This window comes from Ochotona princeps, chromosome 3, assembly GCF_030435755.1.
Source record: "Ochotona princeps isolate mOchPri1 chromosome 3, mOchPri1.hap1, whole genome shotgun sequence".
NCBI lineage: Eukaryota > Metazoa > Chordata > Mammalia > Lagomorpha > Ochotonidae > Ochotona > Ochotona princeps.
The window spans coordinates 87650372-87677699 of NC_080834.1; the positions used below are offsets into that span (position 1 = coordinate 87650372).

Consider the following 27328-nt stretch of genomic DNA (forward strand, 5'->3'; position numbering starts at 1 on the left):
AGATGTTCACATTCCATACTGTGGGGCTGGTTCAGGTCCCAGATACTCGGCCTCTCTGAGCCAGCTCCTCGCTAAGGTGCCTTGGAGCAGGGCATGATGGCTCAAGGGCTTGGGCTCCTGCCAATCACAGAAAAAAAAAAAAAAAAGATGACGTTCCAGCCTGCTGGCTTCATCCGGGCCTAATCTTTACTGCTCTAAATTGTCTCAATCCTTGGCAACAGGCTGTGTGACCTGGTTCAAATCACTTCATTTCTCTGGGCTGCCTCTTGATCCTCAAAGTCCAGAAAAGAAAGCTTACTTTGGGAGTTGACTGAGGCATAGTAACTGAAGCATCAGATTGTCCTTACTCTCTGACCTTGCTCTTTCGTCTTCCACTGCTTCCGTGTGCCAGGATCCCGGGACCAAGTCCTTCCCAGACTCAGTCCCGCGGGTTGTCCCAGCCCAGTCTGGCTGCTAGAACTACAAGTCCCAGCAAGCACCTCTTCCCGGTCCCCTCTCACGGCGTGGTGCGCATGCTTTGGCAGACGTGGCACCGGGAACTCGGAGGCGGGGAGCGGCTGGGAAGTGGCCGCGGCGGAGCTAGCGGGCGGGCGCGGGAGCCCGGGTGCAGAGCTGAGCCGGCGGTGGGCAGCGGCGGCGGGGATGGCGCGGGCCGGGCCGGCGTGGCTGCTGCTGCTGCTGGCGACCTGGGTGAGGAGGCTGTGGGGCCAGGGGTCGGGGCCGGGGCTACCACGTGCGCCTCGCGTGCCTCTACGGGCGCTCCACTCTCGGCTTTCCCCGGACGTGCGGAAAGCTGCCTAAGGGCACCCGGGCTGGGGTGTGCAAGCCGGGCAGGCGGACACCTGGTGTCCACGCGGGAGACCAGCGGGGCAGCCCCCGTGCTCTCCTCACCGCGCGCTCTCCTCTCCGGCGCAGCGAGGCACCGGCAGCGCCTTGGGGACGCTGGGCGATCCCCCGGCAGAGTGGGTGCGCCACCGGCACAACTTTGCGGGGGGCACAGATAGGGGGCCGCCACTGGCTGGAGCCGGTCGCCCCGCCGGCTGGGAGGAGCTCCGTGCCCCAGTCTCCGGAGCTTGCACCTGTGTGAGTGCAGGCTGGGATGGAGGTGCTTGTCACCTGCGCTGCCGAAAACCCTGTTTTCCTCCCTGGCCACCTCGTTCTTGGGTTTTGACCCTAGGCGGCTGGGAAGCAGCAGGGCACCACCTGGTCCTGGGCGCCGCAGGCCGGTCTGGCTCGGAGGACTTGGAGGGTTTGGAGGGCTGGGTGGGGTCATCGCCGCCCGCCCTCGCCGAGGAGTCCTACACCACGCCTGTGAGGCAGGCTCTGGCCCAGTCCATTTGTATTTGCTTGTGGTGCCGGATCATTATATATCTAGATGAGTTAGTTCCCCTGCTTCCTGAAATGGGGCCCATAGAGGCACCCCCTGCCCCGGCGCCAGGTTTTCCCCAGAATCGAGTAAGAAATGGAAGGAGGAAGCCTGCAAACCTGGAGTGGGAGTGGCCTGTGTGTGTGTGTGTGTGTGTTGGGGGGATTCCAGGGTAGTCCTGAGAGACAGAGGTCAGAATGGCTGTGGGGCTGGGGTTAGGCCCCAGGCCCTCCTGGCCCCAGTCAACATCCTTTCCAAAACTTCTGCTCTGGTATATTTCTCTCCACCTCCAATTTTAATTTTTTTTTCCTTTGAAGTTTCAGAGAAATTTCTGCACCAGGAACCCTCAGTACCCCCCAGATTTTTTCAGTGCTTTCCGTTGGGGTGTGATGAGTTGGCTGGGCCAATGGGAGAAGAGAAAGTGTGCATAGAGTTGCTCTAAGTGTCTAAGCGTCCCCATCTCCCACATCCCCTGCCCTCTGGGGAAGAATGGATGTGTGGAGGTGAGTGGTGGAGTCAGGAGCTCCCTGTTTCCCTGCATCCTCCACACTCTTGCTCCACCCCTGCCCTGGGAGAGAGCCAGCCGGAGGGGGCAGTGCCTCCCTTGTGTCTGGCCTTGGCGCCAGTGGGTAGGGGCAGGTCTCCAGGTCAGGCAGGACAGTACAGGGGAGGGGCTGTGTCCTATGCACCCTCCTCCCACGCGCCACAATGGGATTTTGCACTTGGGCAGTTTTTGAGATCCATCCTATCCCCCCCTTTGCTCTCCAGCCTGTGAGAACAATGGGCTTGGGAATCTCCAGTTTAATGTAGGAGTATTTATTTATCTATCCCAGTGTTTTGGCAAGGGGTGGGATTTTGGGTGGGGAGCAGAATACACACTGGGGCTGCCCTCTGGGCGGCCCGGATGAGGTCCTGGGAGCTAAGGGTGATACATCGACCACCCTCCCTCCCCACCCCTCCATGGAAGCTATACACGGCTTTGGAGGGAGCATGGGCTGTGGTCTTCCTGAGGTGGTTGGAAGGGCAGTCAGGAGGCGTGGCGGAGCCAGAGTCCTGAGCAAGCTGTTGACATCTTCCACCTGCCCTAAGTTGGAGATTGCTTGGCAGGTGTAGAGGAGGGAGGACCTTGCCAGCGGGGTTGTGATGATTGGTGTCTGGGCATCAGGTTGGGTCTCTGTAAATAACATGTCATGTGCATCTGATAAGGGTGCCCCTGGATCCCGGGAAATGGGCTGGACTTCTTCTGTTAATGTTTACTGCTTGGCCGGCCCGAGGGATCTAAAGGCTGAGAATTCCCCTTTATGCATGGTTTTACCTTACGCTGATTCATTTATGTCTACGGGCAGCAAAAGGGTGAGCATGGCCAGTAAGAACGTGTCCCTGAGTTTTATCACAGTCTATTGTTATAACTGTTCTTGCTTAAATATTAATTAATACTTTTTCCTGTATTTAATTTACAAATTAAACTTTATCATAAATCTGTATATTTAGCGAAAAATAAGGTACATATACTGATAAGTACTAGTTATGATTCTGGTATCCACTGGGGGTCTTTTTAAAAACAGATAATTATTTATTTTAAAAGGAACAGCTATGGAGGGTGGGGGGAAGGGAGAGAGAGAAGGAGAGAGAGAAAGAGATCTTCCATTTACTGACTGGGCCAGGCTGAAGCCAGGAGCCTGGAGCTCCTGGGTTTCCCGAGGCTCCAGTTACTCAGGCGGTCTCCCTCTGCTTTCTTAGGCATAGTAACAGGAAGCTGGATTGGAAGTGGAGCAGCCAGGACTCCAGCTGTGGCTCAAATATAGGATGCCTTTGTGGCAGGTGTTGGTTTAATCTACTATGCCCCATCACAGCCCCTGCCCCCACCACTGGGGGGCAGGTCTTAGAATAAATTTCCTGTAGATATGAGTAGGCGGACTCTGGTATAACAGGATCTGCCAAGATGTGTGTGCAGGGAGGAAAACCCACCACATTATTTTACAATATTTTCTTTTATGTTATTTTACAATGGACATGGCATAAATGCTTAGGAATACAGCATGGTTAGAAATAATGTATAGCCCTGTTCACATTATAGGAAGTGACGTTTGTCTTTGTCATTTAGCCCAGGATAACAAATATCCTGCAGACTGAGTGGTTTATAAATAACAGGTTTATTTCTCAGTCCTGCAGGATGAAAGTTTAAGATGAAGACGCCAGTCCTGGTGGGAGTCACCTCCTAGGTTTCAACCTGTCCACTCCACCAGCTCCTCACACAGTAGAGGAAGGGCTGGAGAGAGCTCTCTTGGGTCATTTTTACCTTTTTTTTTTTTTTTAAAGATTTATTTTTATTACAAAGTCAGATATACAGAGAGGAGGAAGGAGGAGAGACAGAGAGGAAGATCTTCCATCTGATTTTTCACTCCCCAAGTGAGCCGCAATGGGCCGGTGCGCGCCGATCCGAAGCCGGGAACCAGGAACCTCTTCCAGGTCTCCCACACGGGTGCAGGGTCCCAATGCATTGGGCCGTCCTCGACTGCTTTCCCAGGCCACAAGCAGGGAGCTGGATGGGAAGTGCAGCTGACGGGATTAGAACCGGCGCCCATATGGGATCCCGGGGCGTTCAAGGTGAGGACTTTAGCCGCTAGGCCACGCCGCTGGGCCCCATTTTTACTTTTTTAAGGGAAGTATTAATTTGAGAAGCAGACACAGATAGACAAAAAACACTGCCGTCATCTGACTCACTCCCCACATGCCACAGTAGCCACAGTAGCCACAGTGGACCTGGTGCCGGAACTCGAAGCCTAGAACTCAGTTAAGGTCTCACCCAACTGCTGGAACCATGATCATCACCTTCCGGGATCTCAGCTGACAGGAAGCAGGACTCAGGAGCCAGAGCTAGAACTCTACCCCAGGCCCTGCAGCCTGAAACTCAGGCATCTTACCTGTGTGACCCCACCCGCGTGCCCTTTGGGTCAGGGCTCAGACCCTGTTCATGGGTGCTCCACCCTCCTGACTTAATTACCTCCTGGGGGTCCCATTAAGGCTTAGGATTTAAACCTAGGACATTTGGGGAGACACAAATACCCAGTCCGTTGCATTGCTTCTGAAGAGTATTTGTTTGCTAGACTGTAGTGGTTGTCATTCAGATGTTTTATGGTGTTTATGAAGAATGCAAGAATGAGGAGGAGACTACGCAAGAATGATGGGGAAAAGCAGAACATAAAGTCTAATCCCAGGGTGGAGAAAGTTATGGGCAGTGCATCAAAGTGTTGACAGTGAGTCTTAAAGCAGATATTCTTAGGAAAAACAAACTGTCCTTGCTCTTGTCATAGCACAAGAAGGCTGTAAGCTCCCAAGTGTGAGGTTTCCCTATCCCCAGCAAGCAAGCCCTTAGGCAGGGGGCACCAGCTCCGGTCCTGTGATACCACTCAGTTCCTACACTGTTTGCCTGGAGCTAGGCAGATCCGTAGGATGGGGACTCCATCCTCCTCTTCACTGCTGCCTGTCCCCAACCCACACCCCCTTAGGTTACTCCACCTGCACTCCTGGCCAGCTTGCTGCAAGGTAGATTACCACAACTGGTTCCTCTGGTTCAGTGGGTCACCTAGGTCCAGGACAACATGAGGATGTGCAGGTTGATTATAAAGGACATTACCAAGGGTTCAGGGCAAGAGATGTGCAGGGCCAGCTATGTGGGAGAGTGGGGTCAGAGCTGCCACGCCATCTTGCCGGTGCACTACCCTCCAAGAACCTATGTGGGTTCTCTTCAAACATGGCCCTTGGGATATTTTGTGGGGACTTCATGGCAGAGGCCTGATTGGCTGGGGAGAGCCAATGAGGATCATCAATTCAGATTTGCCTCTCTTTTCGAAAGATTTGTGTGCTTATTTATTTGAATATCATAGGACCAGGAGCTTCTTTCAGGTCTCCCCCGGTGGATGACAAGAGTCTAAACATACTTGGAACAACTTTTGCTGCCTTCCCAGGCACATTAATAGGGAATTGGATTGGAAGTGCAGCAGCCAGGACTTGAACCAGCGCTCTTGTGGGATCCTAGCATTGCAAAAGGTGGCTTTACTCACTATGCCATGACATCAGCCCCTGTTCAGATTTTCTGTGCAGTCTGGGCCGTGTGTTTTTCCCTGAGAGTAGAGCAGGGCCCCTCTGAAAAGCAGGTCTCATCAACTACTGTCAGGCAAAGGAGGCCAGGGAACTGTGGGGGAAAACTAGAATTTCTGAGCTCTACTAAGGAGGGTGAGACATTCTACTTTCTATGACTGCCTTGAGGAGTAAGCGATGAGCCAGGAACCTGGACACAAACCAGAACAGCCATCATAATGTCACAGAGCTATGTAAGACCTCTGCACACTTTGCCTAAAGCTTTCCTGCATTTTCCAAAGTTTTGCTGTGAGTACAGTTTTGCCATGCTTGACTGATACAGATTTACCATGCTACGTTAGTTTTGTAGCCACAACAGTTAATAACAACTTTTGAAAGATTGCTATGGGGACCCTCAGCTTCCAGAAGACTCCTGGAGTGGAGACAATCCTAGTTGACACCTGGGACTAGGTAGCCCCAGCAGCTTCCAGGCTAGGGGTTCTGCCCTTGATCCCTGCCACCCAGTACCCTTTCCTCCCTGCAGCTGACCCTTCCCTAGGGACTGTCCCTGCTGATATTGTACAGTGGCATTCAGTCTGTAGACGAAAAATTTCTAAGCCAGAGAGCACTGAAGATGTGTCCCAGCTTAGGGTCCTCAGAACTCCAGCCAAGAGCTGGAGTTGGGCCTGGTGGAGTTTGCCCAGTGGCAACTGGCCTTCCTTCCTATTTTCAGTTTAAGCACATGTGCACTTTTCCAACATGATGTTCAACACGACCAAGGTGATGTATATGAGGAGCAGCTTATGGTATCCTTTTGAAAAATGAGATTTGGGGGCCTAGCACGATAGCCTAGAGCCCCAAATACTTGCCTTGCGTGCAGCAGGATCCTATGAGTCCCAGTTATTCCACTTCCCATCTAACTCCTTGCTTGTGGCCTGGCAAAGCAGTTGAGGATGGCCCAAAACCTTAGGATCCTGCACCCATGTGGGAGACCCAGAAGAAGCTCCTGGCTCCTGGCTTCAGATCAGCTCAGCTTCGGCTATTGCGGCCACATGGGGAATGAACCAGCAGACAAAAATTTTTTTTCTCTGTCCTTTTCTCTGTAAATCTGACTTCAATAAAAATAAATAAATTGTAAAAAAAAAAAAAGTTGGCATTTGGTGGAGGAGGTATATTGGGATTTCTTTTTATTTTTGTTGTAGGGGAGGATTTCATTTTCAAAATATATTTGAATATTTCTTTTTTTTTTAATTATTATTTAACTTCATTAATTACATTGTATTATGTGACACAGTTACATAGATACTTGGGTTCTCCCCACCCCTCCCCAAACCCTCCCACCATGGTGGATTCTTCCACCTTGTTGCATAACCACAGCTCAAGTTCAGTTGAGATTCCCCCATTGCAAGCGTATACCAAACATAGAGTCCAACATCTTATTGTCCAGTCAAGTTCAATGGCTTCTTAGGTATACCCTCTCTGGTCTGAAGACAGAGCCAGCAGAGTATCATCCCAGTCAATTGAAAGCTCCAACATACCATCAGCAAAAATTTACATCATTATGGAATTAATTGACATTGTAATGAGTAACCAATATGTTAAAGATAAATGCGAGTTCCCAGCCACCTTCTGTGACCACGTCACCTATACTTCAATTTTAGTTTATACACAACATATAACATTCAAAACATAACATGTTATACATAACATCATATCATCTTAAATTAAGGCAAACATGTGGTATTTAACCTTTTGGGATTGGCTCATTTCCCTTAGCATTATGGTTTCCAGTTTGGCCCATTTGGCCACAAAGAACTGCATTTTGTTTTTTTTAATAGCTGAGTAGTATTCCATGGAGTAGATGAACCATAGCTTTCTTATCCAATCCTCTGTTGATGGGCATTTTGGGGACCAGCAACGGACTCAGTAGCCGGGAATATTTCTTTAAAAATATATCTGTGATACATTTTGTTTTATGTTTCAACAGGATTTATTTATTTGAAAGAATTATATATAGAGGGAGAAATAGAAAGCGAGAGATCTCCCATCTGCTAATTCGCTTCCCAGATGGCTTCAGTGACTGAGGCTGGACCTGTCCAAATCAGGCTTCCCACATAGGTGACAGGGGCCTGAGCACTTGGGCCAACCTCTGCTGCTTTTCCCAGGCCATTAACAGAGCTGGATCGGAAGCTGAACAGCCAGGACAGGAAACCAGCACCCCTATGGGATGCTAGTGTCAGGCAGAGTCTGACAGATTATGTCATGGCACTGGTCCATAATCTATTTAAACTAGCCTATTCTGCTAGTCTCTGAGGTTCCCTGCCTTTGCCAGCCTGCAGCTGGCATTGTGGGAGTAATGGGTACAGGAGGTGGCTGTTTGCCTACGATCTCTCCTGCAGAGCTTTTAAGGTACTCTCCTCGGGCTTCTTGACTTCTCTGGGCCCATTATATATTTAATAGGCTTTTGTGGGCTGGCCTGGGGACCTAATTGCCATTTATAATGCTGTTTGGAGCTGAAAGTGCACTTTTCCTACAGAAATAAACACATTATGGAGAAAGTCTTCAAACAAGCCCATTGCGTGAGGCAGGGCTGTGGCTCGGTGCCTCCCCCACCCCCCCACAAATGGCTGGCCTGGTCTGGGGATTGAGGCATTGTGGACCTGCGCCAGGAGTAGGCCATGGGGCACTGGGCAGCCAGAGAAGGCTCCAAGAAGGAGCAAGGAGTGTCCTGGGCTCCCACAATGGGGGCTGGCCAAGCAGACTGTAACAACAGGGGGACCCTGGTGTACTATCACCTCCCCAGTCCCCGACCCACAGCCTGGCAAGCTGTGGGCTACAGTCCGAGTTTGGCTGAAGGAAGAAGTGTCGCAGATTGGGAGGAGTGATAGGCCAGGCTGCTGGAAGGATGCAAGCCTAGGCGTCTGGGAATTGGACTGGAAGAGTGCGTCCCTGCTTGGCAGAGCCCTTAGGAGTTGCTTCCATGGGTCCAGGAGAGATGGGCCAAAAGCTGCCACACGCAGGGCTAAGTTGAGGGTTGCTGCTGGGTGAATGTCCCCAGCATTTCATCCTTCTGCTTTCCTCTTGGTTAGCTGCAAGATAAAGTCATGTGAGAATTATTGGAAGGGATGAGGGCTTGTAGGCCGTTCACTCAGCGGGCTGTGTAGGTCACACACCCCAGCACACACTCCCTGCATGCTGTTAAATGAGAGGTGCTGGATGGGGGTGGGTCCGGGGCAGGGAACTCGATGGAGGATTCTTGTGCTGCTGGAACCTTCGTGTCCCGGGCCCTTGGACTGAGCTTTTCATGCCTTCCTTGCTCCCACTGTGCCAGGTCCTGGGGTAGTGAACCAAGGAGCCAAGGATTTAAGTGCCCGGGTTAAAGGGGTCCATCTCTCCTTCCTCTCTAAGTAGCTCCTCTCTCTGAGAACAGAGCCATGCTAGTTCCTGGGGTGCGTTGCCCCAGTTTTGTGCTTCTGTTTCTGGAGATCTCTGGGTAGCTGTGGCAGGATTTCCAGGCTGACTGAGTGACCACAGGCCAGCAATGATTGCATGGGGTAGGGACAGAGCTCAAGGCCTTGCCCGTGACCTAGATGTCAAGTGGTTTATTTGTCCCCCTGGCATTCTTGAGCTCAGTGGGAGAGGGAAGGGACAACAGTGCCTACCCATTGTGGGCCGTCCTCCTGCTTGTCACAGTGGCTGGTGCCTTGGGCTGAGGACAAACAGTGACATACCTAGTCCCTTGGCAGGGGGCCTCTGTGCTTCTGTGTTAACTTGGTGAGGTAAGCAGGGCAGTGTTACCCAATCACCCTTTAGATGGGACTTGGGAGTGAGGGGTGGCCTCCACAGTGGCCTGCTTGGAGACCACTCATTCTCTTGGAGTATTGCTGCAGCTGCTTTTCCACTCCCTGGTGGCTCTGGCCAGGCTCTCGTCCCTGGAATTCCAGTGTGCTGTCCCTCCTGACCACCCAGCTACCATGGGATCTCTTCCATACTCTAGCTGTCATCATCTCCCAATGATTGCCTTTGCCATCTTGAAGGGGAGTGGGGGTGGGGGCTTCAGGCATTCAGTGCTGGGTTGTAACCATCTTTGTATCCTTACCCTGCCCCCCAAGTCATTCCGAGGTCTTTGATTCCAAGCCTGCAGTGGGGCACAGGTAGGGTGTCCCACTGCAGAGAATCCCGCAGTTCCTGCAGCAGCTTGGCATCAGCAGGTTTCTGGCATCGGGCTGTCAGTTCTTGCTGGGAGCTGTGAGTAAGGCCCCAGGTTGGAGCCGTCAGCTGGGCTCAGCATAAAGGGGCCCGGCATCTGAGCCTGGCTGGGGAGCTCTGTTATTGGGCTGAGTAGAACAACTGTGGAGGAACATGTAGATGTATTCTTACTGCTGGGCCTGTGCCGGTAAGGGCTTTGGGCTTGTCCTGCCATGCCAGGGACTGCTTGTGTGTGCTCTGGTTCTCACACATTCATTCACTCAACAGGTACTTTACTCTTCCCCAAAAGAGCCATTTGTTTGAGAGCATTTTATGATTCAGGTCCCACGCTAAGGCATTGTGGGTATGAAGGGCAATAAGACGGTCACCATCCTTTTCTCTGTGGCCTGGGCAAGAACTGCTTTTAAAGAGCCGTTGAGATCTTTAGTTCAGCTGGTAAGAGAATGTGTCCCACGGATCTCTAATATTAAGTTAGTAAAGTCTGTCCAAGAGCCTGGGAACCTCTTGCTTAGGATGACTTTTTTTTTTAAAGATTTATTTATTTTTATTACAAAGTCAGATATACAGAGAGGAGAGACAGAGAGGAAGATCTTCCATCCGATGATTCACTGCCCAAGTGAGCGCAACAGCCGGTGCTGTGCCAAGCCGAAGCTGGGAACCAGGAACCTCTTCCGGGTCTCCCACGCGGGTGCAAGGTCCCAAGGCTTTGGGCTGTCCTCGACTGCTTTCCCAGGCCACAGCCAGGGAGCTGGATGGGAAGTGGAGCTGCCAGGATTGGAACCAGCTCCCATACGGGATCCCGGGGCGTTCAAGGCGAGGACTTTAGCTGCTAGGCCACTGTGCCGGGCCCAGGATGGCTTTTTTTAAAAAAATATTTATTTCTTTTTTATTTGAAAGTCAGATTTATAGAGAAGGAGAGGCAGAGAGAGAAAAATCATCCATCTGCTGGTTCACTCCCCAAATGGTCACAATGGCTGGAGCTGAGACAACCTGAAGCCAATCTGAAGCCAGGAACCAGGAGGTCCTTCCAGGTCTCCCACGTGGATACAGGTGCTCAAGGGCTTGGGCCATTCTCTGCTGCTTTCCCAGACCCATAAGCAAAGAGCTAGATTGGAAGTGGATCAGCCGGTGCATGAACTGATGCCTATATGGGATGTTGGTGCTTGTAGATGGAGGATTAGCCTCTTGAGCCACTGTGCCATCCCTGTTTAGGGTTTTTTTTTTTTTTTAATTGTTTGAAGGCAGAGAGACAGAGACCAGGAGAGAGCCCCCATCTGCTGGCCCTCTCCCCACATGCCCACAGTGACTGACGTTAGATCTAGCCAAAGCTGGAGGCCTGGAACTTAACTTAGGTCTCCCAGGTAGATACACCGTCACTACTGCTGCCTCCCAGCATAGCTGGAATTATGAGCCAAGACGGCTGTTTAATCACAGGTAGCTAGGTGGGGGACAGCAGTGTCCCAAACAGCTGCTCATTGATCAGGTTAAATATCTACCCCCAGAGAACAGTGTATAGAATTACAAAGGGACCCTGTTGGAAAGAAAATGAAAATTCCAGTTACTCAACTGTTCTGACACCTATGAATGTACCAGGTAAGAGCTTGGCGGGTTCCATCCCTTCTGGGGCGATAGGTAGCTGTGAGCATACCTGCCGCACAAGGAAAGCCATTTCCATGGGGGCAGAGCTGCAGCTCCTGTTGTCTGCTGCCTGCCTTCTCAAACGTGGATGGTGTGCCCACCTTCATGAGAAAGGAAAGACCAGATTCCAGTGGCTGGGAAGATGGAGTTTATTTCCCTCCATCCCAGTTCATGGAACCTCATGTGCAGATACATTATCCAAAAGCTTGGAAATCAAAGATGATTCTGTGACTTTTGCAGGGCCCACCCACAGGGAGGCAACTCTGTGTGGGTATCTTGGGGACTCATATGCTGGACTGTTGCGTGGGAGACATGGATCCAAGTCTTTGGAGGAATAAAACGCCAGTGGGTTTTACCTTGCAACATTGACCAGCTTGGCATCCTGTGGTCTCAGGATATCTTACTGACCAAGTGTATGTTGCTTTCTTACATTTTTTTAAAGGCAGTGCTTTTAAAAAGACTTATTGATTTATTTGAGTTACAGAGAGAGATGAGAGACAGAAGGAGGGAGGTGTTTCATCCGCTAGTTTTTTCACCAGTTGGCCACAGCAGCCAGGGACGGGCCAGCTGTCAGAAGCCAGGAGCTTCACCTGGGTTTCCCTGTGTTGGTGCACTTGGACCATCTTCTGCTACTTTTCCCAGGCACATTAGCAGGGAGCTGGATCTGGACATGGAACAGCTGGGACAAGAACTGGTGCCAGGCTTTACGTGCTATACCACCATGCCAGCCCCCCCCAATATTTTTATAACATTTTTTTTGTCTTGTATCCTCTTAGACCTGGCTTTGTCATTTCAGTGGGGTCTTAATTCATGAGTTGGGAGAAAACTGGAACACTGCTCAATGTCTGCCTGTGTAAGAGAATTGTGTTTTTAACCATTGAACATCACACTTGGTCTTAATTTAGAATCTGCTGAGTAGGCAAGGCACCAGCAAGCAGCCTGGGCCAGAGATGCTCCTTAGTGGGTGCTGCTCAGGTCAGAGACTGAGACCATTTGGTGAGAATATAGGGTGGTCAGATAGAGAAGGGTTCAGGGGGATCTGAGGATGGGCAGCATTTGGAGGACAGAGGAGCAGAGTTGAGGAAGAAAACAGGAGGGGTACAGTGGCAGCAAAGAGACCAAGAGTGTTGTGTCTAAGTGCAGAGGCTGAGCAAAATGAGAACAAGAAGTGTCTACAGGGTCGCCTCCAGGGGAATCCTGGCTGATCTCCTACCTGGAGCTCTTTTGGTAGTGGTCCAGTGGGTGGTAGATTTCAGAGGGAGAAAGTGTGGATGGGAGTGGAGATGGACAGTCAACAGGTATGAATGGAGAGTGTTCCAGGCAGAGGGATAGGCCAGCCTGACTCTGGATCAAAACCTTTTTTCCCTGGGATCTGTGTGGAGATAGTTCCCTGGGCTTACCAGGCCCACAGGGTGATTTTCTTCTTGATTGAGGTCCTTGACTGTAGTCCTTGGGGCTGTGTCCAGCCACCAAGGGTGTGTGCGAACAGCTTTAATTTGGTATGCTGGGGAGTGATTTGACAGCCAGAGCACCTGCTGGGTTGGAATCACAACTCCCTAACTTGCTTGTGGCACAGGGTGGGGCTCAAGGCCTGAGTATTTGCTGCTTTTGCTAACTTGGAGGGGATTTGAGGAGTGGTGGGCCTGCAGGTACCAGAGGGAACTTGGGTTGGGTTGTCACTGCTGCTCAGCCATCAGACCTCAAGGGCAAGCATACCTACTGGCCCCTTGGGGCCCCACTCCTAGGCAGCTCCAGGGAGTGGGAAGGGAGGGCTAACCCTATCAGTGTGTGAAGACTGGGATATCAGCTGTGCTCACAGACTCCTTCTGTCTCAATTGGTCCATCTCTAGAGTGGGGGTAACACAGAGTGTCATGCAGAGGCAGCTCCTGCCAGTAAAATGGTACATTGTGCAACATAGCCCTTACAAAGACACTGGATTCCAACAGGTGTAAGTGTTCCACTCAGTGCTTTGTGTTGCTGTGTGCAGTCCTTGCTGACAGTTCCTATTGAATGTCCTATGTAAAGATTCTGGCATAACTCTGTGTGTTGGTTTTGTAATTTAGCTCTTGGTTTGAGACCTGCAGGGTAGAAAATGTGGGTTTGGATTCTCTGCGTCCAGGGATGGGAGGAGATGGCATGTGTAAAAGCATGGACAGACCCCAGGGTTGTAAGCACTTAAGAGATTCCTCTCATGTCAATGACCAGAAGCCTGGGGCTGACCGAGTTGGGTTTCTGGAGTGGGAGTTCACCTGCTCCCCCTCCCATCCTCCCTCCTTTGCTGCTGATCAATTCAGTGTTCCCTCTGCCCGTTCTTCCTCGTTAACACAGCTGCCACACCAGGCTGGCAGCTGCCCAAAGCTCTCTTGGCTCCAGAAGAGGTTTTCCAAAACATTAAAAGCTTTGGGGACTTAGTCCTGGCTAAATGCACTGCTGGTGCAGTTTCAGGATAAGAAAACCTGTTTTTATAAGCACCGGCTCAGTTGTCCTTCCCCTGAACTGTTGCAGTTGACAGCCTTGTGCTGTGGCCCCCACGGGGTGGGGGATGGGGTAGCCCGGGAGACAACAGGTGCACTATGTAGCTGTGCTTTCAGAAAGGGAGCAAAATACAGGTTAAGTGTTCCTTATCTGAAAGGGTTGGGAGCAGAAGTATTTGAGACTCTGCAGTCTGCCACAATGAGATGTCTCAGGGATGGAACCCAAGCCAAACAAGAAACTGACGTACGTTTCACGTCTACCTTCTACACAAGCCTGAAAGGCGTATCATGCAATGTTTTTAGTGTGTCTTGTTCTGACTGTGACCTGTCAAGTGATGTTACCTGTGGAAATTGCCACTGTGATGTCATGTCGATGCTCAAAGTGTTTAGGAAGGTTTGGGGCTTGAGGCATTTATATTCAGGGTGCTCAGCCTGTATAAGAAATGCAGCTGGCTTGTGTGTGACGGGACAAGCTGTAAGCTCTGCATGGCTTTAGGGGTCTATTTCCTTTACGTTCTGCCTTGGGCCCTGGAGTCGGTCAGATTTAGGTCTAAATCAGAGTCCTCTTAACTCCATGTGTCACCTTGAGCAAATTTTTTCCTTCTTCTTTTTTTAAAAAATATATATTTATTTGACAAAGGAGAGAATCTTCCATCCACTTTGCAAACTCCTGTTACAGCAAGCACTGGGCCAGGCTGAAGCCAGGAACTTCATTTGGACCATTATCTGCTACCTTCCCAGGTGCATTAGCAGGAAGCTGGCTCTGAAAGAGGAGCATCTGGCACTTGAACCAACACTTGGATATGGGCTGCTGGATGCAAGCCATGACTTAACCATAAATGAGCCATAAGCCTTTTCCTTTTCAGGCACTTTTCCACTTCCCCCTCTTCATTAGTATGTTTAGCTGCCTCAGCTACTCTCAGCCAAGGATTCCACATTCCAGTATCAAGCTTCCCCTCCATCCAACACAGAGTGTCACCATTGAGGAACTCAACATTCTTTTTTTGTTGTTGAAATTTATTGATTTGGAAAGCAAAGCGCACGTGTGTGTGTGTGTGTGTGTGTGTGTGTGAGAGAGAGAGAGAGAGAGAGAGAGAGAGAGAGAGATCTTGTAACAGCTGATTCACTTCCTGAATGGTTCCAACTGCTAGGTCTGGGCCAAGCCAAAGCCAAGAGCCAGGAAATCCACCCAGGTCTCCCACATGGATAGGGATCCAAGCACTTGGGACCATCTTCTGCTGCTTTCCCTGGTGCATTAGCAGGAAAGCTGGATTGGAAGCAGAGCAGCCTGGACTCAAACCAGTGTCTGATGCGGTTGCTGGTGCGACAAGCCATGGCAGCAGTGCCTATCAGCGCACCACAGCATTGGGTCCCACTCACTGGTTTCCATTTCAAAGGCTGCTGGGTAGACATTTGAAGAATGGGAAGCTTGTGTTGGTAGTGAATTTCAGAAGGTTGATCTGTGATGAGCCTTCACTCCTGGTGATGAGTGGTGTTTAGCTGTGGTGCTTGGTGACAGATGCTTAAATTTTACTCTTTGAAGGGTGCATAAATGACCCCTTTTTTAAAATGAATGTTCTTTGTTTTAGTCTCCTTGGGCCTGTTGTACAGGTGTTTGCTAGGTATGTGTTGAATACAAAGTGTTTTCTAGATCATACCTAAGAGTCCAGGGGGAAGTAAAGAGGGGCAAAAAAGCATGAGGCTGCCGTGGGCCTGTGCACAGGTGTCTGAAGGCCTGGGAGACTGGATGGGGACGTAATCGTTCTGGGTGTTTCTTCGTGGAGGCAAGTTTTGCTCTGTTTTGTTTTCCTTTCATTGGGCAGCAACATCAGACTCTCAGAAGAGATAGAGAGGTACAGGGATATGAAGGTCCCCTTCCCACATCCTCTGTTCCAAGGACGTAACCCTGAGTCTGTCACTGTGGCCACACTCTTCCTCTCTGTCTGTAAGATGGAAATCCCATGCGGCTTGGCCTGCCAAGCACTTCTGGGTTTGCCAGCACACAAGGGAATTCTGAACAGTCACAGCTCAAGGATGCAGTTCAGGCAGAGCTGGGATCTCAAACCCATCAAGGCTCGCTCCCTGCATGGAACGGCCTTATCTAGCCACCTCTCTTTAGAACCAGGCCATGGCTTTCGCTTCCTGTGCCCTGGATGTTTCTGGAGAATTTCCATCGGCCTGACTCTTGATGGCATTTCCACTGGGTGTGTGTGGCCAGGAGACATAGCTGTTGCTTTGAGGGTTCAGCCTCGTGGCAGTAAGAGAGTTTCCACTGTTACCTTGTATCTTGTATCTGGTGAGGAAGTATTCTGAAACTGTTAACTTGTTTCCACAATGGTAGTCAAAAATGGTGGTCATGTTTGCTTCTAAATACTTAAATTGGATATGCTGATTATGGTGAGTTAGAAAAGAAAGGGGAAGACAAACCACCTTGTCTCAGTTCTTCTACTCCTTTTCTGTGTGAGATTTTGTTGATAGTGCTGGTCCTAGCGTGTATGTTTGGAATTCCCTTCTTTATAATGTTACTTTGAAACATAAAACATTTGGGGCTGGTACAGTGGCATAGCAAATCAGTTTGTGCTCTAGCTGTTCCAGTTAAAATCCAGCTCCCTGCTGGATTGAAGTGGATGAAAGACCTCTGTCTTTGTCTCTTCTGCTCTTGTAATTCTGCCTTTCCAATAAGAATAAGTAAAATTTTAAAATATTTATTTATTTTATTGACCCATTGTGTCAGGTCCAAGAATAAATAAATTTTTAATAATAATTTTAAAAGTCATCAACACTGTTGGGTTCTGCAATCCCTAAAGGCTGTTCCCTCATCCCCTGTGTGTAACCGTTCCCCAGCTACTGACACTTCATTTGTTTGTAGGTTGGACTGCATGAGCTGCTCATGTCACAACCTCTGCTCATTTCCACAGGACAGATTCCCAGAGGTGGAATTGCCAAACTGGAGAGCATAAACACTCGGAAAACGGATCTTATCAAGGATGACAAATTATGCCAAATAGCTTTATGGAAAAAAAAATTGTACTGGCTCAGGTTTTTGCCAGCTGCATGTGACAATTGGGCTCTATATTTTAAGAGATTTACTAATGGTATTTATCAACCTTTTTTTTTTTTTCACTTTAAACTGTGGCCCACCAGTGAGGATTTGTGCTGAGATTAATTTCCTCTGTGTGTGGTTGTGAAAGTGTAGGTATTTATTCCCAACAATAAATTATGGTCTATCTAACACAGCCAATTACTCTTCCCCAGTAGTCCCACTCCACTGCCCACTCACTGTGGGTTGAGCTCTTGGAGTCAAACTCTGAGGTAGTCATGCCCACGGCAGGTGCTGGAGGTTTGTGGTCACAGCACCCAGAGGTTTATGGTCACAGATGAGGAATTGGGAGGTTTCACCTCAAGAACTCCAAGGGTGTAGGGTTATAGCTGCCACTTTTAGAGTGCGACAGGCTGGTAGGCAGGTGTGGAAAGGATGGTTTTTAGGTTTTGTAATGGTCAAAGCTGTCCCTGGGTGAAATGATCTGGGTGGTGGGAGGCCAGGAGCCCCTATAGCCTCCTGGTCCAGCGGTACCAAGCAGTCTCAAGAGATTGTGAGCTGGGGAGGGCTACCTGGAGGTGGGAGCTAGCACGTAAGGAATGCTAAAGGGATTGCTGAATCCTGGTGCCAAGCAGCCCTGGTGGGATCTGAGGACAGCAGGGCATGTCCAACCTCTTCATGATCTGGCCTGGGCCTTACTGTAAAAGGGCTGAGCTGGGCAATTGCAGAACTGCCCCTTCCCGGCCACCCCTCCAGCTGACCGTGTGTGGGTAGTTGTCACCCAGGGAGCAAGCTCCCTGCTAAGAACCGGCCCAGTGAAAGCTTGGTGATCAGGAGGACTATGGGCTGAATCAACACTCGGCCCATCTTCTCTGTCTCCATCTACATAAACAGTTTATCCAAGGGACAGTGAAAGAGGGTGCTTTCTGCAGTAGCCCAACTGGAACAGACGTTACTATTTCTAGTTAGGGACTCTAGTTGTTCTAGTAGGGACTCCAGGTGTGTGCCAGTACCCTAAAAAGATGATTGCACTCATGCAGATGTTTGGAGAGGGGTATTCATGGCAAGTCTGATGTCAGGACACAGGTGTCTTTTGTCTTGGTCATTTCACATCTTAAGTACTCTGTGCTCATTGTTTCAGCGTGGCTGCTCAAGCTCCAGTCGTTTTGTCCAAATTCCAGCTGTAGAGAAGGCATGGGAGAGGACCAAGAAGACTCATAGCCTGAGTCTTGTCACGTTCCTAGAAGGTGCCACCTTACACTTTACATGCTAGGGACTGGGATTTGGCCACAGCCCCTCTAGCTGCCTGTGAGACTTAGAGCTGAGGCTTTCCCTGTGGTGGCCACACTCCCAGAGAGGCTGAGCAGCTTCTGAAGTTGTTGAAAATAGTTGTGGCAAAGGTCACAACTGGGAAGGGAGCTTAGAAAGTCCTTTCAGCCTGCCCATTATACAGAGCAGGAAACTGAGGGTCCCGGTGAGCAAGACGACCTATTAAGGCCACACATGGAGGCAGTAAACACCCAAGCGAGTGCAAACCTCAGGGCTTCTGACTTGGGGGACAGTGCCCTTGCCATTCTCACTTGATCTTAGCCAAAAGGCCAATAAGTGATGCCCTTGCCATTCTCATCCAGAGTTCTCCGACCTTGACTTCAGGCCCTTGTCTATTTTTAACCTCTACTCCCCACCATATTGCCACTCCCTTTCCCACCAGCTTCTGAAGCGTCTAGACTTTGAGATTCTGACATTTCAAAACTATTTTGAGCAAAATGTGGGTTACACTAAATTAAACCTTCCTCTTCGCACCTCCCAGCACATAAGATGGGTAGGTATCTTTGGCCAGGTGACAGCAAGAATAAATGGTCCCATGCCATCTCCCCCACCCCACCCTTTTCTCCTAAAATGCTCAAGTCCTGCCCCAAGCCCTCCTCCCTAAGCAAGCACTTTTGTGTAATGGAGGCTCCCTGCTTCCCAGGCTGCAGGGGACAGTGAATCTTTGCTGACAGCAGGGGAAAGTGAGGGTGCTGGCACATGCCCGTGGAGACAGGAGTTTTTTTTTAATTTAAGCTGAAGGCGCCATGTGGCAAGGCTGTTCCCTGCCAGTCTTCCAGCGTGGTGCCTTCCTTCTTTGTAGTCTGGTGGTGGTGGAAGAGGTGGGTGGGGGGCTGTGGCCCAGAGAAGACAAGGCACTTGGGGTACACCGTGTGGGCAGCGGGGCAGGAAGGAAACCCCTACTTATGCACATGATGTGGCCAGGTGTTGGGTGGGGAGAGTACTGCTGTGTTTAGGGTCTTAATATTCCCTCCCTGACCTGGGAAGTTGGCTAGACCCCAGCAGTCTCTGGCTTGCAGGAAATAGAGGGGGAAGTGTCAGACCCTACTGGGTCGCTTCTTGCTGGAAGACCCTCCGGGAGGCCTTACTGATCCTTACTGGGAAAGAAGGGCTCATCTTCTGCCTGGATTGGCCCTGCTTTTGCAGCTGCCAGGGAGCATCTGGGGCTGGAGGAGGAGAAACCTGCTCCAGCCAGGAAGCCAGGGACCTGAGTTCTAGACCTGGCTCTGCAGTGTACTTGCCATGTGATCTTGGTAAGCAGTGGAACCTCTCTTGAGCCCCTTCTTCTCTCCTATATGATGATACCCAAACCTGCACTGGGTGACTGTGGTGGTAAGGGAGGTCTTGAGTTTGAACCCTGGCCGGTAGGCGTGCTCTTGGTGCACCACGTGACTTCATAGGCTGGGTCACCATGCAGCTGTGGGGGTTGGGGATAGGGGGCGGCTGTTCTGAGGTTGCCTGTGAGTACGTGTCTGCTCCTTCCTGCTGTTTGGCCTGATTGCAGGCAGGGCCCCAGAGAGGAAGAGGTGGTCCCCATCTGACTGTTGTCCCTGTGTTCTAATAAAGATCATTAGCAATTGCCATGTGCTTCCTTGTGCTCAGCATTAGCTTCAGGTCTTTGTGTCCTTTCCAGCCCTCCTGGAGCCTGTACCAGCCCCACACAGTGCACACCAGGACTGTGCTCTTCCCCTCCCACATGTGACTCCAAGGACATCCCGGTGTGTTGGTAGCACCTGGACACCTGGGTCAACCCATCCCGCCAGCTCCCCGTCTGTCAGACTCCAAAGGTGGTGGTCATTCTGTGGAATGTGGGATACTGCAGGGAGCCAGAGGCATGCTGTGCTAAGGTGGGCAGACACCTGTTGCACACGCCTTGCAGGGAGCTGGAAGATGAGCAAAGAACACAGTCTCCCATGTTCACTGCCACAGTCATGGTGCAGGCCGGGTTGAGGGCTTTGGTGCCAGGCATCCTAAGCACCTCTGGCACCGCAGTGAGCCTTGTGCTCCTATGGCCAAGGGGCTGGGGTGAACGGGACTGTGATGGGGGTGCTGGCACCACATCAGGGGTTGCAGGCTTGGTATCTGACAGCGGGTGAGCATGCTGGTTTTCTGATCAGAGCAGGAACTCTCTTTTGGGGGCAGTGGGCTGCCTAGTGTGCCTGGCAGCTCAGCCCTGATGTGAAGACACTGGCTTGCAGCTGAGTGCTGCTGAGCAGAGAGACGCCGATCATCACAGGGAAGAGGTCACAAAGGGTTTGCGTGCTGAACAAAGGGGCCTTTTTTCTCTCCTCTACCTCCAGAGCAATTGACCGAGAACTGTGCACAGCGCTGCCAAGCCCAGGAGCAATGCTAGGGCTGTCTGGGTTTCCTCTCCGCACTCTCCCTCCCAGTGGTGCACGCATCATTAACGTTGTTATTGTTGCTGTGATGGTTGTTGTTCTCAAGGTTTGTGCCTATGACTTAGAGAGTCTGCAGGAAGGCGCCTGGCAGGGCCTCAGGCTCCCGGAGGAGCTGCTCAGGCAGGAAAAGAAGGCGTGTAACTGCTGGAAAGGTTACAGCAGGCTGCACTGTGGGGAGGGGAATGGTCAGTGGCTAGAGGAGGGCCTCCCCCTGTCCCCTGCTGGCTGGGGTGAGTGAGGTCAGCGAAGATGCTGAGCCTGGGGTCTTAGCTCTTTGCACCTCATCTCTCTGAATTCACCCATGGCCTGGTTTTTCACTCTCCTGTTGGGTGGCTGGCAAGGCTGTTACTCCTTTTCCACACAGGTCAGCTGTTAGGATAGGGCCTTCAGATATCTGGCAGCCTCACTTACCAGTCCCACCAGCTTTTCTGCGCTGTGGTCTGTCTGAGGACCATGGTCATTTCTGGGTTTCCCAGAGCTGCTAGGCAGTAGCCCGCCTTTCCCCACCTGCCCTTCCTATATCTGAGATCAGACGTTCCAGGACACCCCTGTCCCCGGTGAATGCCTGAAACTGGGCATAGTGCTGAGCCTCACATGGACCATGCCTATGATAAAGTTTAATACAAGAGGTTAGTAACACAAAGTACTAATGATAATGGTGGCTTCGCCAGGCCAAAGGTGGTTTTGCATCTCAGGTGAGAAAGTGGAACAGCTTGAGGCTTCCTCCTTTTGCTCAGAAGAGCATGTCATTTATAAGTTAAGCACCGTTTATTTCTGGAATTTTCCATTTGATATTTTTAGGCCACCACTGACCACAGTGATGGACATTGTGAATGACAGGAGGCTAACTGTGGATGACTTCCCACAGGTCAGGAGTGTGACAACGGATGTGATTTGTCATGGTTGTGGAACACAGCATTTTCCCAGGGCTTTTGGTGATCCCTTGCCCTCCGGAGCTCTTAACCTTGGGGGGTACAGATGAGGGTGGAGAGACCATGGGCTCCTCTCTGCACCCGAAAGTCAGGCCAGGCCAGCTGCAGGGAGTCCCCACCCAACCTTCTTCCCCTTTGTGGTTCCAGGCAAGGTCTGCCTGCTCAGCATTTTTCTGGTTGAGTTCAAGTTCTATGCTGTGTGGTAGGATACATCGAGATTTTGGCTTGTTGAGCATCAGGTGGCCCTAGGGCAGGTGGCCCTAGGGATCAGTTGATTTTCAGGAAGGAAGTAGAGGCTGCCCTGGTCTCTGGCTTAGCTGAGGCCTGTGCTGCTTTGGAAGTGTAGGTCCCTGCCAGCCTCAAGCAGAGCTTGGCCTTAGGGCAGAGTCCTGTGTGCTAGGCCAGCACAAGCTGTTTTTCACGACTGGTCAGAGTATCTGAGAATTAAAAACTGAGCAGTGAGGTGAGGTGTTTTCCCAGTAGATTTTTTTTTCTAATTCCCTCCATCATGATGTGCATTGAGCTGTGGATTCTAGTCTGAAGTCCAGCCGCTGTCTGGGAGCAGCAGGTGGCAACCTGGAAGAACCTTTAGGTGGACTCTGAAGGTGGCCTGCATGAGGCCAGTGGGCCCCCAGGTATCATGCCTAGCTCTGGCACGTGGAATGGAGGAGAAAGGGCTGCATTCTGGAGAGAAGGAGCTTTTGAATCCACATGGCAGGTTGTATGTAGACATACCAGTATATGGTCTTGTTTCTGTCTTCCATTCTGCTGAGCCACAAGTTTGTGATATAGATTAGATAACCAATACTATCAGAGTGTATGCTGATGTATCAGGCGTGTTCAATAACTTATTGCATTGCCTCCTTGTAGGAGTTCCCGGAGGGAGGTATTATCATCTACATGTCAGGCACCTGGCATACAGCTGCTGGAGGCGTGTTAACTGTGGAAAAGGAAGAGCTTAGACTCGGTTCTGGTTTGCGCAGAGACTGGGGTCCAGAGACCAGCTCTTCTTAATCCTTAACCGTGCAATGCTGTGCAGGTTATTTCTTTGTAAAATCCTTCTGAGAGAGATCCTAGGCTCCCTCCCAGGGCTCTCAAGCACTTCAGATACTGGTTGCCTCATGGTACAGAGCACATTCCTCCGTGACTGTCTCTTCTGGTTGGATCCTTCATTTTCCGGGTTCCATACCTCTCTCACTTTTCGTGTGCTTCTTATTTCCATCCAGCAAAGGTTTCAGGAGCAGCCTGAGGGAGGGTGCCCCAACTGCTGTTGGAGCAAATCTGCTCCCAGCTGGTGGAGGGTTTGGCTGGGTCCAGAACCCCAGTTGGAAAGCGTACCCTTGGTGACTGGAGGTGACAGATCCTTGCCAGCTGCTGTGCTGGAGAGCAGTTTGGGGCCACAACTGCCTCCTGTGGGGTTTGCTTCTACACAAAACCTGTAGGACCCTTTTTTGGCAGTGTTTGGAAAGTTTTCGGTGATGTACCTCTTTTTCTTGTTTTTGTTTTTAATTCATTTGGATTTTCTTGTTTGTTTTTAATTAATTAATTCATGGTGCTGGACTTTCTACACTGGAGACTCATCCTTCCATTCTTATCAACATTTTCTTGATCCTTTCTATATATGTGGATCCTCTGTTTTCTTTGAGTTTCTTTGGTTCTTGCATTTCCTGGCTCCATTGTCCTATATTTCTTACGTCCTTTTTCATTTTTTATTTCATTTTTTAATAATGCCTTTTCTTTTTTCCAACTCAGTCTTCATCCCTGTTTATTTCTTGTTTGTTTTCTTTCTTTTTTAAGTTTTTATTGATTGAAAGGGCAGAATGACAGGGAGAGATAACAAGATCTTCCCTCTGCTGTTTCACTCTCTAGATGGCCACAATGGCCAGAGCTGAACAAGGCTGAAGCCAGGAACTAAGAACTCCATCCGTCTTCCATATGGGTGGCAGAGGACCAGCTGCTTGGGCCATCTTCCACTGTTTTCCCAGACACATCAGCGAGGAGCTAGATCAGAAGCAGAGCAGCTGGGACTTGAACCAGCATTCCAGAATAGGATCCCAGTGTTGTCGTTTGCGACTTAACCTGCTGTACTGCAGCACTAGCCTCTCTTATTTCTTTAGGTCTGTATATCCAGCTCCGGTTATTCCCACAATCATTTTAGTATCTGAGAATTTTTGTTCTCTGTGACTGTTTCTTTTTCATAGCATTTTATTCTTATTTTATGAATGCATGTTATTTCTCGGAGAATAAGGGTTATAATTTTGTTCTTTCCATTTCCTTTTTCTGCATTTCACATTCCTGCTGGTATGTTGGGGGCTGGCTTCTGTGTTGAGACAGAGGATCCTGGTGAAGGTGTTTGTGTGGAAGAGCAGGTGCTTGCAGGTGGCTAGCATCTCAGTGAGCATGAGGGGAAGGGCACTTGTTTACTGGGAGCTCCTGCAGTGGAGGCTTGAGTGGGAAATCAGCTGCTTTAATCACCACCTTCAGGTGGTTTCCCCAGAGAATTCCCTGATCTCTGGCTTGGGAAGTGAGACTGGCAGGCAGCCTGCTGGGGAAAGAAGGGTGATGCTGCATGCCAGGGCTTTGGAGGGAGTGGTGGTGTCCAGGTGCAGTTCATACTTTTCCGCTGATCTCTGCTGTCTAAGGGTGGTCCTCACCCTACTTGCACCCCACCACAGCTGGCATCTCCTTTGTGGTCCGCAGAAGGGCTGGGTGAGGCCTGTGCTCTGCTCACCGTCCTCCCTCTCCCAGCATTCAGCCCAGCCAGCCCTGTGCCTGCAGAGGTGCCGGCCTCCGGTTCCCAAGGCTTCCTAAATTCCCTGTTGGCTAGCCTCCTGAGATCTCTCAGTGGAATGGGAGCGGACCAGAACCTCTCCATGTACTCCTCCTCCATCCTGTATTCTGCACATGCTGACCTCCCTGGTCAGTGCAGTGGTGGGTGTTTTTAGGTGGCGCAGAATTTCCACGTTACTCTAGGGTATGGCCTTTGGGGCTGTGTGTGGAATATAGACCTGGAGTTCTTGATTGATGGATGGGTCATGATGTGGTGTGCATGTGTGGCCTGTGCAGTGTGTGCAGCCTTGTGGAAAGGCATGGGGAGAATGGGAGGGTGAGCTGGGGGCTGGAGGGGCTGGAGGTGGCATCTCTGAAGCTGCAGAGACGGTGTGGTGCTCTCCTTCCGTGGGAGCACAGCCCATTGACTGGCTCTGATTCCTCCTTGGGCCAGGCAGGAAGCAGAGCCTTACCCTCCTTGTCACCTTGATCCCCAGGTGGTGCTACTGGCCTGGCTGTCCGCAGCGAAGGTCTCCTCACTCATTGAGAGAATCTCTGATCCTAAGGACTTGAAAAAGCTTCTCAGGACCCGAAATAACGTGCTAGTGCTTTACTCCAAGTCAGGTGAGTGCCCCAGGTCCTGGGGCTGCCCATGGGGTCAGCTGGGATGAGATGGGAAGGGGGCAGGCAGTGGTGGGAGGTGGCACACTGAATGCAGGGTTTCCCAGCTTCCGCAGGAGTTGGCGCTGAAACTCTCAGGGGCCTTGCCTGCCACTTTTGGACTTCCAGTGGGTTCTTTGGGCCACTTTCCAGTGGGTATTTCTTAGGAGAAGGCCTCTGGAGCTCCATCACTCCCTGGGGAAGGAGAAAAGACAAGAAAGTGGGGAAGAGTGAAAAGACAAGCGTTCCATGTGGTAGGCACCCTGGGATGGACTCTCTAACCTCCTGCTCAGCCCCAGGGGCGTGCCTCAGCTGTCCTGGTGACCACTAGGCTGGCCTTTGACCAGCTGAGTTGGTCCCATTGCACACATGAGAGTACTCACCTGGCCCTGTCCAGCCCCCACCTGTCTCACTCGGGGGGTCAGACTTGAGACTGAACCTGAAGTAGACCCCAAGTTTGTAGCAGCTTCCAAAGCTGTAGCAGCCTTGTAGAGGAGACAAGATTTGTGCCCTGCCAGTCTTCTGACCTTGAGGCTGGCATGGGCCAAGAGAGGTCCGCTTGGCTCTTGGCAGTGACTTTGGGGAAGGGTGAGTGGCTGGTGGTTGGTGCGGTTCCAGCAGAGTGAAGTGGTTTGAACTGCTCCCAAGGATGCCAAGTTTCCTGTGCCTCTAGAGAAGCAGCGAATGGCCCTTGGCCGGGCCAGTTCCGGGTGCAGCTCTCCCTCTGGCAGCTCAGTCCGTGACACTCCCTGGCACTGGGGCCTGATGGATGTTTTCAGGCGTGTGTCTCTCCCAAAGCCTGTGACCTTCGGGCACCCCTGGCACATGGCTCTGTTCCTTGCCACTTGCTGCTCCTTCCCCTCCCTGTGGCTGGCACACACTTTCCTGACTTTGTTGTCGAAAGTCAGCATGCAGCTGTAGCAGTCTGTGCAGTCAGCAGGCGGAAGAAACCAAGGCAAGAGGAAAGCAGTGTTTCTTTCCCTTGGGGGTTTCTGGGGTGTAGGGGGCCTGCAATAAACATAGCATGGCCCCTTGGAACTAGGGTGGTTGTCAGGGCAAGGTGTAGTCTGTCCTCTCTCCAGAGCAGAGCCCACAACCAGAGCTCACTATCTCTTAAGGAGAAGCTAAGAGAGAAATGGACCAGTTGGAGACCCACCGGCTGGCCCATGGAGTGTGGGGTTGGTCCTCCATGCTGCCTCTGCTTCCCGTTTGCTTGGATAGTGGGCAGAGAAGAATGGTGTCTGGCATGGGGCCAGCATGAGGCTGAGACCAGGCTATCCTTGTGGTGGGATGCAGCATGGGTGGGCGGTCTTATGTTAGGACTGTGTGGGGCGGGAGGCAGGGCTGGAACATTCCTGCTGTCTGTCTGTCTCTCTTTCTGTCCCTCCCTTCTTCCCTTCCTCCCCGCACTCACCCTCTGCCCCTATGGACAGTTGAGCCCCAAGTGCTGCCCCTTTCAGGCTCCTGCCTGCTTTGGGACGTTAGGCAGCAAGGCCTGAATGAGTCTCTGACGCCTTCTGCTCCTGCTGTTATGTGCCAGTCAGCAGTGAGGACTTCAGAGGTTTTCTCCCCCTTCTTCCTGGCCTTCCAGGCCTGCCTGCTGTTTCAGTGCTGGAGCAAGGGTCCCCCCATGGCGCTGCTGATTCCTCCCCTCCCTGGTGCTGCCCGCCGCTGGGGCTCCTTGCCCTCCTCCTGCCTCCTGGTGGTGGTTGTCTGGGTGTGCCTCTTGCCTGACTGGGTGAGGCTGTGCCATGATGTGTGTATATAAGGCTCAGCGTGCCTTGATTCACAATGGGTTCCCCTAGTCTGCTCACTAGGAGAGCAGCTCTGTGGGGCACACAGTTCTGTGGAGGTATGCTAGGCCTTTGAAAATTTTATTTGAAAGGCAGAGTTAGAGAAGGAGAGACTGAGAACCTTCCACTGGTTCACTCCCCAAATGGCCTCAATGACCAGAGATGAACCAATCTGAAACCAGGCGCCAAGAGCTACTTCCAGGTCTCTCATGTGGGTACAGGAGTCCAAGGACGTGAGCCTTCCTCGACTGTTTTTCCAGGCCATATGCAGGGAGCTGGATCATAAATGGAGCCACCGGGTCTTAAATTGTTACCCATGTGGGTTGCCGGTGCCACAGAGTTAAGTCTTTACCAACTATGACTCTGTACTACAGTGTTTGACAGAAGACAGCGGGTGGTTCTCCCCATCAGTCTCTGCCTGACAGCCCCTTCTGAGAGATTTCACAAGTGTCAAACAGTGGGGAAGGTGCCCCTGGAGCAGGTTGGGGGCAGGGATCTAACACAGGGCTGAGATCCTGGCCACAGCTTCGTGGTAGTGTCTGGGTGCTTTGCCCAGGCCCACAGGGATGGATAGCTAGGTAGGTGAGAAATGTCCATCCCACCCTTGTGCCTGCAGCCGACCCTGGAGATGTCACCGT

General features: G+C 51.1%; 1 protein-coding gene across 1 annotated transcript in view; it reads left to right on the forward strand.

Annotated features, from left to right (window-relative positions):
- Positions 1-521: 521 nt before the first annotated feature.
- PDIA5 (protein disulfide isomerase family A member 5) overlaps positions 522-27328 on the forward strand; it is an 83056-nt gene continuing 56249 nt past the window's right edge. Inside the window, exons 1-2 of the mRNA XM_004577843.3 lie at positions 522-690; positions 24735-24861. Coding sequence (XP_004577900.2) covers positions 643-690; positions 24735-24861 — 175 coding nt within the window. The 5' untranslated portion in view covers positions 522-642. The remainder of the gene's footprint in view (positions 691-24734; positions 24862-27328) is intronic.